This window comes from Pyxicephalus adspersus, chromosome 4 (genome assembly GCF_032062135.1).
Source record: "Pyxicephalus adspersus chromosome 4, UCB_Pads_2.0, whole genome shotgun sequence".
In the NCBI taxonomy this organism is placed as follows: domain Eukaryota; kingdom Metazoa; phylum Chordata; class Amphibia; order Anura; family Pyxicephalidae; genus Pyxicephalus; species Pyxicephalus adspersus.
The window spans coordinates 97,740,395-97,758,497 of NC_092861.1; the positions used below are offsets into that span (position 1 = coordinate 97,740,395).

At 41.2% G+C, this 18,103-nt stretch overlaps 1 protein-coding gene across 2 annotated transcripts in view; it reads left to right on the plus strand.

Annotated features, from left to right (window-relative positions):
- Window positions 1-18,103, plus strand: part of FMN2 (formin 2) — a 134,264-nt gene that overhangs the window by 16,333 nt on the left and 99,828 nt on the right. For both annotated transcript variants that reach the window (XM_072409087.1, XM_072409086.1), the window contains exon 3: window positions 16,596-16,725. In XM_072409087.1, coding sequence (XP_072265188.1) covers window positions 16,596-16,725 — 130 coding nt within the window. The remainder of the gene's footprint in view (window positions 1-16,595; window positions 16,726-18,103) is intronic.

Below are 18,103 nucleotides of genomic sequence, written 5' to 3' on the forward strand. Positions count from 1 at the left end.
ATGTTATATATATATATATATATTATATATATATAAAAAAATATATATATATATATATATATATACACACACATATACATATTTATATATACATATATATCTATAGAAGCAAACAAGAACGTGTGTGTGCTTGTGACTTTTGTGGGAAAATCTAGTCCGATGACAAAGCCAAGGTTTAGCCTGTGGAAAGTCATAAAATGTACCCCAAGGCTTGATGAATCAGCCTGTTAATGTCAATATAATCTATATTCAGTATATTTACAGAACTAATCACAAATAAGTCATTGGAAAACTCAGTTTGTATGATTTCCTTTTATGCTGATGATCAGGACAATCACGTTGAAGGCTCCAGCACTAGACCGCCATCATGTGTCTATCCGATCTGCCCTGATACCTTTCTTCCATCACCTTTATATCTTGATAGAACCTCTCCCCTTGTTCCTCACTGAAATTGCCAAGGTTTTCTGGAAAGGTTTGCAAATGGCTATGGAGATAGTGGACCTTTATGCTCATAGTAGCACCCACATTTTTAAAGTTTAAGAGCGAGTTTTGTACCAGTTCTTCATAATTTTGTGCTTTATGGTTACCCAAGTTCTTGACAACCATGACATAGCTGTCCCAGGCAGAAGCTTCAGTATCAGTCATGTAACTTGTTAAATTTTACTCATTTATCAGTTTCCGAATCTGGGTTCCATCAAAGATTCCTGCTTTTAATTTTTCTGTACTGAATCCAGGGAAGAATCTACAAATTTATTTGAAGCAATCACTATCCTTGTTCAGAGTTCTAACAAATTGTTTCAATAATTCCAACTTTATGTGTAGTGGAGGGAGAATGGTTCTTTGTCAACCATTGGCTCATTATTGTTCATTATTATTATTTTATTTGTTTTCCCTTGGAGGCCATGTCACTTTTTTCCAGTGATCCTGCTTTGCTGTACTATCCCACAAGCAGATGAAACATGGATGAAATATGGATACTTTGTGTATCCACTTTGCTGTCATTTTGATATTTTCATATTCTTCTTTAAGTTTTGTTGAGTGACCAATTGGAATTGATGCATAGCACTTGCCATTATGCAGTAAAACAGACTTCAAACCTCAAGTGGAACTGTCTATGAAAAACTGCCAGTCTTCTGCTCAGTATTCTGGTCATCCCATATGTGCTAGTAGTCCAGGGATGTTACAACAGTACACAAAGTCTCCATCTTCACTGAAATATGGTAGGAGTGTCACCTCTCTTGTCCTATAAACCGTTATTTTAACTTCCGGTCTTAGTTCTTTTCTTTTAGCCTGGATGCTAAAAGTTCAGATGCTTGTTTTTTTTTAAATAATGTTTATTGAGATATGCCAAGGTTTTACATAACAATAAAATGGCATGTTATACAATGTACGAAAAACCAATATGAAAACAATGTCCTGAGAATAGACAAGACAAATACACAAACACATTAAGATAATGCAATGATGAAATGGTAAAATAAAGAGAAACCCCAGTATCTCAGTTTTTTTATATATATATTTGCTGAAGGAAAAGAAGAAAAAAGGAAAGAAAAGGCATAGAGAGGAGGGTGTGGTGGGGGGAAAGATGGGGGGGGTGGGGTGTCCCAGCTTAATGTGTCAGTTCGGTCTTTACAATCAAACACAAAAACTCATCCTTCACAATAGGAGTCACCGGCCAATCTACCATACTCTCCAGATGTACTAAACTAAACCCAGCAATACCAGGTCTGGGTAAATTTATCGGTCTGATCCGTCCCAGCTGTCATCAGGTCTTCCATATGGTAAACATCTGCCACCCTCCTTAGCCAGTGCCCAAGGGTTTGTCACACTTCCACATTGCAGGAATGCATGCCTTTGCAGCATTTAAGAGATGTCGTAATAAAGAGTTTTTTTATGCCTTTTTCGACATATCAGAGACACGAAGTAATGCCAAAGCGGGTTTATCTTTAATATTAATATCTGTGAGCTAATGGACAAGGTCTGCCACCGAAGACCAGTAAGTAGACAAAGAAGGGCGCTCCAGAAAATATGCAATAACGTACCAGGAGCTGATCCACATCTCCAGCAGATATTGTCAGTATGGGGGGTAGATCTAAGCCAATTTAGAGGGTGTTCTATACCACCGAGTGGCCAGCTTGTAATTCATCTCCTGGTATTTATTGCAAACTGCAGCCTTGTGGCTAAAGTGGAGTAACATATCCTTTTGGGTTTCCGAAAATTTCACTTTCAAGTCTGTCTCCCACTGGGTCACAAAGCCAGGTGTTTCAGGTGCATGTGCAGCTAACAGTGCCTGGTATGAGTAAGACAAGGAACCTTTCATGGGATTACCCCATAAATACAGGGATTGCAAAGGCAACAAGGAGCGGCTAAAGGTTGCTGGCTGTGGAAGAGCGCGTAACATGTAAGTTGTATACAGTGCCAGGGATCCAAAGGGGACAACTGCTTAGCACGTTGCAAATCAGGCAAGGGATATCATGACCTATCCTGTAGAAAATAAAAATGCCCTGTAAACACCCCTGGCACGCGACTGGCGAAAAATTGCATCGGAGATCCCAGATGGAGACTCCGGACATCCCAGTATACGAGACAATGGAGATGGATATTCAACTACCTTTTAAAGGAGAGACTACTTTAACCCCCCTAGCATTCTAATTCTGTCAGTTTTTTGATGCAAAAGTGATCCTATTTTTTTGCATAGAAATTTTGTTTATATTGTAGGCCTGTAATTCTTAGGATTAACTGCCAGGTATAATACATATATTTAATTGTTATATTATAATCATAAATTATAATATAATATATAATTATAAATCATAATTATGAAAAAAAAACATGAAATAATAGACCACAATAAAGTAATTTATCAAAAAAAAAATACTTTATCAAAAATTTCTCACTGAAATTTTCCAAACAAGGGTGCAATATTATTGATAAATAATAATATACATTAAATGCAGATTTTAGAAATAAAAAAAAAATATTTACATTTTTAGTAGACATCCTGGGTGTGGTAGATTTTAAAGCAGGGTGCTGCACAAAGTCCAACATCACAGTCAGGATAGTAGAACCTGGATTCTTTGCGTTTCTTCCTTCCTCTGTCATCTGTCTTTGAGCAGCAAACCACACACATCCTTGTAGGTGCTTTCTTTTTCGGGTTTGGAGGGATGAAATTCAGTGAAATGACGACCGGTCAGGCGTTCTGGGTTGACAACGGTGGAAGCACGACGTCCAGGTCTATTCATAGCCACTGATGGTGTTTGGTGGTTCTTGACTATGGATTTGGAAACTTGCAAAATGAAGTCTGAATGATTCACAGGCCTCTGAATGTAGGCATTCCATAGGCACTGCTTAATTAGATGCCTGAAAATCGTTTTGTAGTACTTCCTTTGCTGTTTCCTCATCGCTGGGTAGAATGTCATGGCTTGGTCAGCTCTGTCGACACCTTCCATGGTGTTGTAGTCAATCACCACCTGTGGCTTCATCACTTCTTTCCCACGTTTTGTGTGTACCAGAACAGTGGAGGCATTATGGACAGTACTCATCAGACACACATCTTTCTTGTCACGCCATCTCAGGGCCATCATTTTGTCTTTCTGCGAGGCAACAATTTCTCCTGTCTTCAGTCTCCCTTTTGCAAACAGTGATGGCAGTTGCGCTGGTTAGCCCTAACGGTTCCATAGGCATCTGTTCTATGTTGCAGAAGGAACTCATAAAGCTCAGGAGAGGTGTAGAAGTTGTCATTTGTGACATAATAGCCCTGACCTAGCAATGGCTCAATGAGGGATAGCACTGAAGATGTTGCCAATCCATGATGGCTATATCTGGGGTAGAACTGTGTCCTTTTTCCAGTGTACAGTACCGTATTCCATATGTAGCCAGATGAGGACTCGCACAGCATATATGTTTTCACACCAAATCGTGACCTCTTTGACGCAATGTACTGCACCCAGCTGAGCCTCCCCTTGTAAGCCATTAGACTTTCGTCAATGCTGACATCTCTTTCTGGCATATAGGTTTGCTGGAAATTTTGTAAAATCATCTGAGACACTTCCAAAATTTTCTTCAGTTTCAGAGCAGGATGGGTAGTCTCATCAGATTCTTCATTGTTTGCGAAGTGCAGGTACTTCATGATGAGGGGAAAGCGGTATTCTGGCATGACTGTGCCAAAGAATGGAGTGGCAATCATTTTATTCTTGGACCAGTACCACTTCTGCATGGGTTTGCCCACAACTCCCTGCAGGATCACCAAGCCCAAAAACAGCCAAATGTCATCCTTGGTCACAGGTTCCCACTTTCTGCTTCTTGCAAACCTCAGGTGTGGAGCACCCTGTTGTTGTCCAGCACACCTGCATAAAACAAAATAAAAAAGGTATTTTAGGATATGTTCTTTTATAGTGTGACGTTTGCAAGTAATATGTTAGCAAACACAGAGCAGCATATATGTTTCCACAAAAAAAAAAAAAAATTAAATTTCAAAAAGTTAGCAAACACAAAGCAGCATACATGTTTGCATAAAAATAAAATTACCAAAAAATTTCAAAAAGTTAGCACAGAGCAGCATACATGTTGGCATAAAATTTTTTTTAAAAAAGCAAACACAAAGCAGCATACATGTTTGCATAAAAATAAAATTACCCAAAAATTTTAAAATGTTAGCAAACACAGAGCAGCATACATGTTTGAATAAAAAAAAAATTGCAAAAAATATTAAAAGGTTAGCAAACACTAACGGCTTACCTGTTTGTCTCCGCAACAATTTTTTCGATAACTTCATCGGTCAAAAACAACTTCAGGTATGCCAGGGGGTTATCACATTTAGCCTCAATTTTCATCCCAGGTACGCCGGTGAATGGAAATATTGGCGGTGCTGCCTGGTTCGCATCAAGGTCAATAGAGCACCATGCGCGCACAGCACTGACCTTCAGAATCGTCGTTCAGTTCACCTTCGCTGTCTGATGACAAATTTCCTGGTGAATCACCATTACTCGATTCCACAAGGGACTCCAAATCGCTATAGCTGCTTTCAAATTCCTGCCCCCAGAATCCATCACTCCACTGCATCACCTAGAAGATGTCACATCTTGCCGGGTGATGCGGTGGGGATGTTCCCGCCTTGCGAGCGTCACATTCTCCGGGTGATGCGAGCAGCTATAGTAAATTCCGGGGGTGATGCCAGTGGGAAATGTCTGATGTCATTTGATGTCACGCTGATGTCACCCCCGGAATTTACTATTGGTGACCGCATCCACAGTTAGATGTGATGCACCATGCAGTAACTGCGGATAGGAGCAGCGGTGGGGCCAGGACCTGGGCGGCATTTAAAAGCAGATTATTCGGTAATCTGCTTTTAAATTTCCCGCCCTTACCAGAGGTAAGAGGGCCTCCCAAAGTTACCCCGAGTGTGACTCGGGGTTACCGCTTTTTACATGTTTTTTCCACCCCGAGTCACACTCGGGATTACCGCTAGGGGGGTTAAGAGTCATCCTAATCAGATCATATTAGAGTCATTACATATTAGAAGCTTTAACCGTATTTGGGGCCCTTGCCAAAGTGCCAATTGATGTCCATGACAGACCGTCTTCCAAGCCTATCCAGAGTTTAGACCCACTGTTAGTACACCAGTCCAACAACCTATTTAAGTGGACTGCCTGTTGATCTAAGATTGGGTCTTGAAATGCCATACCTCCTTTTGCCTTTGGAACTCTCAACATTTTAACTCCCATCCGAGGAGACTCTGAAGACCATAAAAAAATCTCATAAACTCTGACCCAAATTTACTCAGAATATGCAAAAGAACATGTATCGGAGTGTCTGTAACATATCATACTCTAGGCATCAGAGGTCCTTCCTAATACAGTTGAGGAGAGGCAAAAAGTTAGGTTCCACAATACGTGACAAATCAGCAGATATCTGTATACCTAGGTACTTAATGGAAGTGGACGCCCAGCTGAAAGGGAAGACGGTGTTAGAGCCAATTGAGTTTGTCTCGGGACGGTGACATTCAGAGCCTCTGACTTCTGGAGATTAATTCAATATTTGATAAATCTGCATATGTATGAAGTTCTACTAGCAGATTAGGAAGGGTCATGACTGGGGAAGAGATAAAAAATACCAGGTCGTCGGCATACGCTGTCACCTTCTGTTCAGAACGACCGACTTGGACTCCTTTTATATTCCTATTAGAACAGACATGTCTCAAAAGGGATCCAAAGTTAAAATAAATAACAACGGGGAGACAAAGGGCATCCCTGTCTTGTTCCATTTGTGATATTGAACGGTTGTGAGAGTTCCCTGTTTATGCGCACTCTGGCTGTGGGGGTGGTGTATTAGGCTCTAACACACTGTAAAAACCTCTCAGGCCACCCTAAATATTCTAATGTGAGAAGAAAAGACCAATGTCACCCACTCTTAGGTCCGGACCACTCATACGTCTCTTGTCAGACATACGTTTATACTTGTTGCCCATCTTTTTTAAATTATTTTGAATTTTCTGCCAAATAGATGACAAAGAAGAAGAAAATCTTTCCTCTTCAGGAATGCCTGAAGTCTCAGTACCAGAAAATGTGCCAAATTGTGGATGAAACCCATATGCCCCAAAAATCGGCGACTTATCAGTGGACTCCTGCCTACGGTTATTTATGGCAAAGTCGGCCAAAGACAAAAATGAAGACCACTCCTCCTGATTCCCTGAGACAAAACATCTCAAATAAGTCTCCAGATTCTGGTTACTGCATTCAGTCTGTCCATTCGACTGAGGATGAAAGGCCGAAGGGAAGGACAATTGTATCCCCAGACGAGTGCAGAACGCCTTCCAGAATCTGGAAACAAATTGAGTCCCCCTATCAGACACCACATCCGTGGGAATACCGTGTAGCTTCACGATGTTATTGACAAACACTAGTGCGAGGGTTTTAGCATTAGGTAGCCTTGCCAATGCAATAAAGTGTGACATCCTACTGAAGCGATCAACAATCACCAGAATCACGTTTTTTCCTGAGGAATTTGGCAAATCAGTGATAAAATCCATCGATAAATTAGTACAAGGTCGGGATGGGATTGACAACGGAAGTAGGGATCCAGAAGGCAGAGTATGTGTCACCTTAGCACGAGCACAAGTACTACATGCTGACACATAGCCCTCAACACATTTACGCAACCCCGGCCACCAGAATCTACGAGAGATGAGATCGACCGTGGATTTGTTCCCAGGGTGTCCTGTAAAAACTACAGTGGTGTTTCTCGAACACCTTATGTCGTAATTCATAAGGAACAAACAATTTGCCCGAAGGGCAAGAATCCGGTGCATCTCCCTGGGCCTCCAATACCTCTGCCTCTAGATCGGGATAGAGGGCGGATATTACTACCCCCTCAGACAATATGGACCAGGATCTTCCGAATCACCCCCCCAGGAAAGCTACGCGACAAAGCGTCCGCCTTGACGTTCTTAACCCCAGGGCGATAGGTGACATTGAAATTGAACCTGATAAAAAACAATGACCATCTGGCCTGTCTTGGGTTCAGATGTTTAGCCGACTCCAAATATGCCAGATTTTTGTGATCGGTAATTACCGTAATAGGATGAATCGCTCCTTCCAACCAATGACGCCATTCCTCAAAAGCCAACTTAATGGCCAGCAACTCTCTATTACCTACATCATAATTTTTCTCCGCATTAGAGAGTTTTTTAGAGAAGAAAGCACATGGGCGCCATTTACTAGGTGAGGGACCCTCAGATTCGTCAACTTCCACAATAAATGGTTGCGACATATCTGGTTGCACCAGTATAGGAGCAGAAGCGAAACACTCTTTAACAGCTGAAAAGGCTTGTAATGCCGCATCTGACCAGACTGAGAAATCTGAGCCTTTCCTCGTCATGTCTGTTAAAGGTTTAACCACAGTCGAGTAATTCAAGATAAATTTACGGTAGTAATTGGTGAACCCCAAAAATCGCATAAATGCTTTCAGATTTTCGGGTCGATCCCAGTCCAACACCAGACTTTTTCAGGATCCATACGAAAACCTGAAGATGAGATTAAGTAACCCAGGAACTGCACCTCCGGAACAGCAAAAACACATTTCTCCATCTTCGCATACAATTTATTCTCTCTAAGGATCTGTAACACTTGCTTCACGTGATCCTGATGAGTCACCATGTCAGGAGAATAAATTAGTATATCATCCAGATACACCACAACAAACCTGACTACCAGATGATGAAAGATGTCATTAATGAAATGTTGAAAAACCGCAGGAGCATTGGTTAACCCAAAAGGCATGACCATATTTTCTAAATGACCCTCAGGGGTATTGAAGGCCGTCTTCCATTCATCCCCTTCTTTGATTCTTACCAGATTATACACCCCTTGGCGCCAACAATCTGATTGAATAAATCTGGAAATAAAGGAAGGGGGTAAGGGTCACGGACAGTAATACGGTTAAGCTCCCAGAAATCCAAACATGGCCTAAAGAGTTCCATCCTTTTTCTTAACAAAGAAAAACCCGGCGGCTACAGGAGATTTGGATGGTCTAATATGATGTTTAGCCAAACTCTCAACGATATATTCTCGCATGGCCGCTCTTTCGAGTTCAGAAAGATTATACAACCGAGACTTGGGCAGCTTAGCTCCGGGAATAAGGTTGATGGGACAATCATATTCCCGATGTGGAGGTAACTCCTGGTCTCCATTTTCAGAGAATACATCAGCAAACTAAATCAGCGAAATAAATGAAGGTACAACCTTAGTGGTTACAACAGAAAGCGAAGTGTTAAGACAGTTGTCTATGCAATAATCACTCCAATCAAGAATCTGTCTTGCTTGCCAATCGATAGTAGGATTATGTTGACTTAACCATGGTAAACCTAGCACCAATGGAGCAGGCAGACCCTCCAACACAAAGCAGGAGATGGATTCTTGATGAGAATCACCCACTTTTAAATGAATGTCCTTCACCATTTGTGACAAACATTTCTGTGTAAGTGGAGCGGAATCAATTGCAAACACCGAGATATTTTTGTCTAGTGCACTAGTTGTTAACCCATGCATACGGACGAACTGTCCATCGATTAAGTTAAACCCCTGCCACGCTGTCAATAAACACTTCAATTCCCACCGTTTTGGAGTCTAGCGCCACCTCAGCGGACAGGAGAAATCGAGCACTGCTGGTAAATGACAAAAGTAAATTCTCTGTTTCCCCACACAGACCACCCAGTAAGAGATGAGGGTTAAACACAGCCCTTTTTTTTTTTGTTTTCACCTTGGCGTTGAACATGAGGGCAGACATTGACAAAATGTCCCCGTTTTCCACAGAAAAAACAGAGTCCTTTCTTATGCCCAAAGTTCTTATTCCCAGGTCCAGAGGTAGCTCCCCCCAACTGCATAGGTTCGTCACCGGACATGACCTCAAGTGTCTCTCCACCCAACGTGTCAGAGGAGGGCGCCATCTTATACGATTGTACATCCTGAGATTGAGGAACCTTTGATCTCTCCCTCAGGCATCTATCCATACGTACAGCAAGGGACATAGCCGCTTCCAATGACCCAGAATTTTGGTGAAACGCCAATGCGTCCTTCAGGCTCTCAGATAGCCCATGACAGAATTTACTACGGAGAGCAGGATCATTCCACTCAGTATCCGTAGCCCACCTCCTAAATTCAGAGCAATAGGTCTATGCAGAACGCTTTCCCTGCTGCAAGCCACGCAACTTGGTCTCGGCCAGGGAAACCCGGTCTGGGTCATCATAAATAAGACCTAGCGCTCTGAAAAATTCATCCACCAACCGGAGGGACTGAGATTCGGTCGGCAAAGGGAAAAGGGAATGGTCACCCCCTGCAGACACCCTAACCTAACCCTAACTCCTAACAGTATGAGTATCCCCTGATGGTGGGAATACTCATACACAGGAACCTAGTCCCTACTAGCCCTGTATAGCCCTAGGAGTAGTGTCTGGCTTGAGACTACTGGTTCCTTCCCCTATGAAAGACCCAGTGTCTCCCTGAGGCCCAGTAAACAACAAAAGAACCACAAAACACCAAAATTAATTCAACTTATCTTAATAGCAGATAAATAAACATTAACTCAGAACTTATCTTAGTAGCAGATATATAAACACGAACTCAGGATGGCACAACACACCAGCTCTTCACATCCCAGCAGTGAATATCAACCGCATAGCATGAAGTGTGAGACCAGACTAAATGGAGGAGCAGTAATGAGCACCTAATACAAGGGGAGTGGTCATTACAAACAACAACACAGAAACAAGTAAAAACAAAGAGACTGTCAGATAACCTCACATGCAGCTTGCCTGACAGATCCTCAAACTTCAGTCACGGAAGGGACCGTGACAACCAATCTACTCGGTCAAATGCTTTCTCCACATCTGTGGAGAGAAGCATGAATTGCAATTGCCGACTACGAGTGTAATCTGTAATCTTGTCCCTACCCTCTCTCAGTGGCAGAAAACCGCTCTGATCAGGATGAATAAGTTTACTTAGTACTGGTGTCAGCCGACAAGCCAGTATGCTGGTGAATAATTTTAAATCACAGTTTAATAAGGAAATTGGGCGGTAACTGGCGCAAGATTGGGGGTCTTTATCGGGTTTCAGAAGTACAGATAAGTGCGCCGCCAACATATCAGTGGGCAATACATATGCTTGTGAAATAGCATTCATCACCTTTACCAAGTGGGGCCCTAAAACAGAGAAAAATCTCCTGTAATATACTAGGGTAAGCCTATCTGGACCTGGTGCTTTACCAGAGGCTGCATGCTTTATAGCTGTCTGCAGCTCAGTAATGGTGATCGGCTTTTCAATCATTTCTATGGTCTCCGTAGATAAAGTAGGAAAGTCAGAGGCTCTGAGGTATTCCCGAATAGCTGCAATTTTATCTGGGGGGGTCTGCCCAGAAGAACCACTTCACAAGTATTCATTAAAAATTTGGGCAATTGTTTTGGTACCATGAGTAGCAGTACCCAAAAAGTCTTTAATACTTGGGATATTCATAGAGGCTTTTTTGAATTTATGGCACGGGCCAAGGCCTTTCCGCACCTATTTGCATGTTCGTAGTAAAAACGCCTACATTTAGGCAGCTGAGATTTGGCTTTATCTCTATAGATAGCGTTAATTTGTTCACGCACTGCAAGCATGTTTGATTCCAATTTGTCTCTATGCAACTGTTTATGTTTAGTTTCTAGTTGGTGTAACTCACGGAGAAGGCTATTAAGCCGTTAAGTTTTGGATTTCTTAAGTCTGCTCCCTTGTTGAATAAGGGTCCCCCGAACAAAACATTTATGTGCCTCCCACACATGAAGAGGATTTTGGGTTGTACATTTTGTGAGAAAAAGGAGGTAAGCTCCTGTTCAATTTTCCCAGGGATCTCGGGGACTCCAGTAACATCTCGTTTAGCCTCCAGGTAGTGGATCTGGGAACCTGAATAGCTGCAGAAAAAGCCAGAGTGATTGGAGCGTGATCTGAAAAAGAAAAATTGCCAATGGTCGAATCAAGTACCTGAGGAATAACATCATGTGGGACAAGGAAAAAATCCAGCCTACATAAGAGTATGTCTTATGGACTGAAGAGTAAAAAGTATAATCCCTGCCCCCTGGATGTTGAATGCGCCAGATGTCTACCAGTTGGCGCTCATGTAGAAGGACCTTTAGCTTCTTATGATATGAAAAAGGCAAGTGTGAGCGCCCCTTGGAAACATCCAGCGATGAATTGAGTGTTATTTTTAAATCACCCCCGATCACCACTGTACCAGTCCCAAGTTCAGTCACCAGATCCAGAAAACACACGTTCTAAACAAGATAACAAATTCGAATTTGGCAAGAAAACATTAACAAAGGTAAACATTCGATTATCCACTTTACCCTGCACCAAGAGATATCTTCCCTCAGGATCTGACCGCACCAGGGACAGAGACCAGGGTAGGGATTTTCTAATGAGGATACTGACTCCTCTAGACTTGGAGTCTGGTGATGAACTATGATATCCAAATTGAAATTGGCGGTTTCGTACACTAGGAATCTTATCATGTCTTAAGTGCGTTTCCTGGAGGAAAACCACTTGACAATGAGATTTAGTGAGATTGTTCAGTAAAATTGACCGTTTAGTGGAAGAGTTCAGACCTTTACCATTTAAAGAGGTAATGGTAATGGACATTTTCAATCGTACAATATCTTAATCGACACCACAAGACTAATAAGTAATATCAGGACCTAATAAAAAGGGAGAAGGACAATGAAGGACCAGTAGGATATGAATAGCGTGGGACAATATAGAATGGAGAAAAAGGAGAAAAAGATGGAGGTGTGTTTCCAAGGTAAGTCTAAAAACTAAGGATAATCCTACAAGTAAATATGAATATAGAATATATATTTACTTTCTCCAACCTCTCACTGAGGTAGAGGACCCTATGTGGGGAGTGTGATACACAAGGCCAGTGGAGTTATGCTCTAACACATGGCTTTTAGTAAATACAAGTTAAGTGGCAAAGCTTAAACCCTTATCATAACTAATGTTATAACAAAACATTAAACAACCAAGAATGTTTGAACTAATAACAAGACAGGACACTACAGCCTATAAGCAACCCCTGATATTGTAATTGATAGACTATATTTGTGGAAACCCTTTCAGTACACCACCTGATAGAGGGAACCTTGTTCAATAGATAACTGAGGCCTATAGGCCATCACAGATCACAGTATTTAAATAAAAGGGGGGGGGGGACTGGAGACCTATGTTCTGGTCAATGACTGACACAAGTCACTAAATTATCACAGATAATTCTAAACTGGAAGTGGCAATGGTCAAAAACTAACCAAACTGAAACATGGCTAAATAGCAGTGTTAGTAGGTGGCAGCCAAATGATCCTTGCCACTTAAACCCTCATAAGACAGTCTAGGTGTTGGTCATCAACACAACTGCTATTATTACTGTTGTAGTAGACCAAAATACTACTTCCTATTCATATAATGGCTCATATGCAAATATTAAGGAAAATAATAATAAGCAATATCCAAACATTGAGGAGTTACCCTAATATTACAGACAGTTGTATACATTACGTGAGGAACACTTCTGGTCAATCCGACTTTCTCCTGTCTTCCTTAGAAAAAGTCCATGTCACATAATGACATAGTTATAATAATCCTTGTGTGACAAGAAAGTAGGTAGTAACAGTCCAATCAGGATATACCCAAAAATGGCAAGGTCAGATCTGCTGCATATCAGCGTGCAGGGTGATCAGGGTATAGGCTTCCTGGATATAGGCTTCCTGCAATTTGAATGTCTAGGCTTCATTCCTGCTCAGCGATTGATGATTTGGCGAATATTGAATGGCCCGCGGTCGTGGTGGTCGTCTCCTAGCATTCCTCGGGTTCGACGCAAAAGAGATATCCTGTAGGTCATCTGACCAGTTTAGCCAGTCAGGAATAAGAATAGCTTCTGTTTCCAGGAAGGTAAATAGTGCTGGGAGCTGTGCTGGGGTGTGGGTGTAAAGGTGGAGTTATTCCTGTTAATCACCAGATGGAACAGATGACCCCACCTGTAGGTGGCATTCCGTGACGTAAGTAGTTCCAATAGTGGCCTTAGAGTTCTCCTCATGGGCAGTGTACGTGCAGATAGATTGGGGAATAATTGAATCCTGGCCCCATCGAACTCAATGGTGCCTTTGGACCAAGCATTATGCATAATCTGCTCCATTACTGTAAAGTAGTGCACACTGCAGAGCACATCCCTAGGGATAGCACCTAAAGGTGCCCTCAGGGATCCCACTCTATGTACCCTGTCCAGTTCTATATGCTCAGTGGCCGGCCTGTCCAACACTGTATTAAGGATGGCTGATACTGTGACCTTGAATTCTGACCCCAGAGTAGCTTCTGGTATGCCTCTCAGCCGCATATTATTCCGTCTCCCTCTATTCTCTTGGTCATCTATTCTAAGTGCTAATGATGATAGAAAGGAATGTACCTGCACTTGTGAATGCTCCAAGGCTGTAATTCTTGAATCTGCATGTGATGTAGTTGATCCTAGTGCAGTCACCCTTGTATCCACTGCATTGATCTGATGCTGAAGGGATTCTGTTTTTTCCCTAAGAGAATTCTTCAAGCGTGTGACTAAAGACTCAAAATCCTCCTTACTTGGCAGGAACTTTAGGAGAGTGTGCAGATCACTGGGAAGGCTTTGTTTCTCTGCAGGAGAAGGTGAAATCTGGGCTGTCAGACACAGAGATGCTGGAGAGGGAGGAGGGGTGAGTCTGGGCTGTCAGCTTGTGTCCAAGACTCTTCATCCTGAGGCCTCTGATCTGACCTCGTGGCTGAGGTTGCCATCTTAGTTGTTTCCCGGCCTGAGGCAGCTGGGGAGTCTGAGAGGAAATACTGGTGGAGATCAGATTTCTTGGCTGACCTACTTGGTTCCTTGGGTTTCTTGTGCCTGGGCATGAAAGATTCAGCTAGCTGCAAACAGGTTTAAGCTCTAAAAAGGTTGAATTAGCCAGGGTTGGCAGGAGCTCCAGGGAAAGGCTGCTCACACTAGCATTGCAAAGCCACGCCCCCTCCAGATGCTTGTTTTGACAGACTTAGGCCACCTTTTAAATCATTGAGCTCTTCTTGGGAGAACTGCTGGTTTGATGAAACACTTTCTTTATATTCACTTCCTTTGCTAACTCCTGGATTACACTCCAAACCCTGTATATCCTCCATGTCGGATACAGGAATATCAGGGAGTGTACAGAACACTGGAATGCGAACATCAGCACCATGCGGCACAGGTCATCTTGCTGATTCCAAATCAGGGTACTCCCACTTGTTTTTCTTGTAACGATTGAAACTTTTTACATTCATAGCACAAAAATAACAATTATGATGATTTTTGGGCTCTCGCCATACCATAGGTACACCAAATTTCAAACTTTTCAGTTTTCCATTTTTCCACTGACATAGACACTCTACACTAGTTTTGTATACCATATGGGGAGCCCAATACTTATCTTGGTTCCCCAGTTTAATACCAAAATATGCCAGATATGTTTGTTTCACAAATTCTGTAATGTTTCTTTTCTGTTTTAGCTGAGAATATTCACCACAAATGTAGCAAAATATATTAGGGCCATTTAAACAACTTCCTATTGAAGAACTCATATTTCTGTACAAAAAGGAAAATGTATTAATAAAAGGAAGGCAAATGAAAGTTTCATGAAAATAATGCTACATTTATTATATAAACTGCTAAACATTGGTGTAAATAAAGATTGATAATATTATGCTGTGTTAACATTTGTTGTTGGTAAAATTGTCTATTCTGATTGTTGTATCACAAGAACTAGAGCCAATTTAATGGAACTGATGTCATTTCTGGATTCAGGAGACCTGAAATACACTAAATATATTAAAAAATCTTTGGCAAATAGAAAAAATCTTTTTTGTTGAGCTGTGATTTATTACCTTAGATTGTGTATGCAGTTTCACTCAGTTGAGATTATTTGGCTCCCGACATCCTAAATACCCACCTGTTTAGGTGATACCCCAGGCTGTGCTTGCATTATAGAAATTCCATGATTTTTTTATTATAATGATTCTGCACAAACTTACTGTTTTATTTGTTGTGAAATAAAAAATATCTTGTTTTTTTATCAATTGATACTACTTTTTGACCTCTGTTGTCCCAATGAATCCTTAAAGGGTTTTATTTCTAAAATGCCAAATTCCAAAATGTTTGTAATTAACAATTTTATTGCTGGGATTCGACACATCTACAGTATATTGTTTACCACTACTGACTATGGATTTGTGAGTAGTAAATAATACATTCAACTGTTATTTGCAGAGATGACCTGTTGACTAGGTTATGTTACCATTTTCCTAAACTAGGAATAAGACATCCACCACATTTTTCAAAATGCATGTCAGAAAAAGATCCTTTGCATTCAGCACTATAGCAGAGATATAGTGCCTTATTTATTAAAGCTCCCCACGACTGGACAGGATACACTTATATCAGTGAAGCTGGGTGATCCAGCACACCTGGAATGGATTTCTTCAAAGTTATTTGCTAGCAAATGTTTTAAATCCTGGACCAGATCCATTCCAGAAAATGTATCCTCTCCAGCCTTGGGGAGCTTTCATTAATCAGGCCCATAGTTTGTATATACAGATTGATGTCAGGCATTTAGGAGCAAGGAAAATACACAGCAGTACAAAAAAATTGCTGCAGGTTGTCCCAATACAATCCACAGGATCCAGATTTTGAACTTAGAAACATTCACTGCTTCTCGCATAATCGAATTCTGTTGTCAACCATACAGATATTAGAGTAAGTGTTATGGAAAATCACAATATTAATAATATATAACCTCTCCTTTTCATGGCCAATGAAGCAAAACTAAATTGCAAAGTTATCTGCTTATTACAGTAATGCAACCCAGCACCTCCTGGTCGAAGTTACTGCCCCTTTGGTCCAACATAATTCTAGTGTATCCTCATATTTCTTCTGTTTTGTGTCTGCAACAGTTTTTTTCATAAATAAAATATGTAAATTATAATTACAATCCTTTTAAAATAGTAAGCAGTGCTTTATTTTTTTTATTCCAACAGCAAGATAAATTTGCCACAAGAGCTGCAGTCTGTCAACCTACTCACTCACTTAGTTCTCTAGAAGAATGCTTTACCCAAAGAAATGAGGTCACACAGTTACCTTCATCCATCTCATTTACTGAAGAAGCTGGTAAGATAACATTTTTCTAAAGTTTAAAATAGTGTAAAAATATCAATCTTTAATGTTTTTTTTAGGCAAATTGAAAAATTAGTAAGTGAGCAGGGATAAGACTGAAGTGTGGAGTCATCTTGGATTCTAGCCAGATCCCCAGTTTTCATGAATTTCCAAATTTGTGGCAAAAATTCACACCCAAATATATAATGCACTATATAACTTTTTTCCATGGTAAGATGAGTCTATAAGCACTGATATTCAGAAAAAATGTGTTTTTTACCTGGTTAAAGAAAGCTGACAAAAATGTGTATAGTATATGTATATAGAGAAAGGAGAGATACAGTGTTACACTGTAAATTGCAGTGTACTGGGCCATTTACTGTGTTCACAGCTCCAAGACTAGGCAAACGTTCCCTGGACTACTTGCCCTAGGCTAGCTCATGCGATATTACCAAAAATACTACAATGAAAGGCAGGTCTGAAATAGAAAAACACCTAAAGGGTGCTGCTTGTGGAGGTAATGGGGTTGAGCCACACAGAGATGGTAAAGGTGGAGCACAACTCCCTTTTTATTTCCAAAAGGTGCCAACCAATACACCTATATATGCATTTATTATTTGTAATATTATTATTATCAATATCTTACATAGTTACTAAGTCAGTCAGGTTGAAAAAAGACTTAAGTCCATCAAGTTCAACTACTAGGGAAAAAAACAGATCCCAGAAAGGTTCTTGGCTCTATTTTTCTCTCATCTCAATCCATCCCAGTGTCTCTCATTGGCCCTGATTCATCAATGAAATCCGCGCTCGCTGGACGCACGTACGTTCGCGCGTCCAGCGAGCCGGTTTCCCGCGGTCCGGAATCGAGTGCGCTCGTACACTCGCCCCCTCACTGCCAGCCGGATTCCTGCCTTGATAATAATGAGCAATAGGGGTCACGAATCTGCCAATTAAGGCGATTAGATTTCAGCTGCGCGATTAAGGAGGATCTGTTAAGCTGTCACTCATCCGATCAGGCATCGTAAGCTTTTATATAGGCGCCTATGTAGAGGAGTTGAACTCGGTTAACTCTTGCCTAACAGAAAAGAAATAAGTAATTTTAAAATATGCTTTTTTCTTAGCGCACATACATGTTTTAAACATTTTAACAGCGCAAACATTTTTTTTTAGGGCTAAGGGTAATATGTGTGCCATTAGAAAGAATGATTTTGTAGGGGAACAGTGACTTTTCATGCAAGCTCGCCAGTGTAAAGCTGCCGGTGATGCGCGGCTCTGGCCTAGTCCACTCCACATCTTGTTTAATATTGTGGACAATTTCTTGTAGTGCCTGTATCTCTTCCTCTAGGAACTTTGAATGATCTGATAAATTGAAGCAGCACATACCCTTGAAATC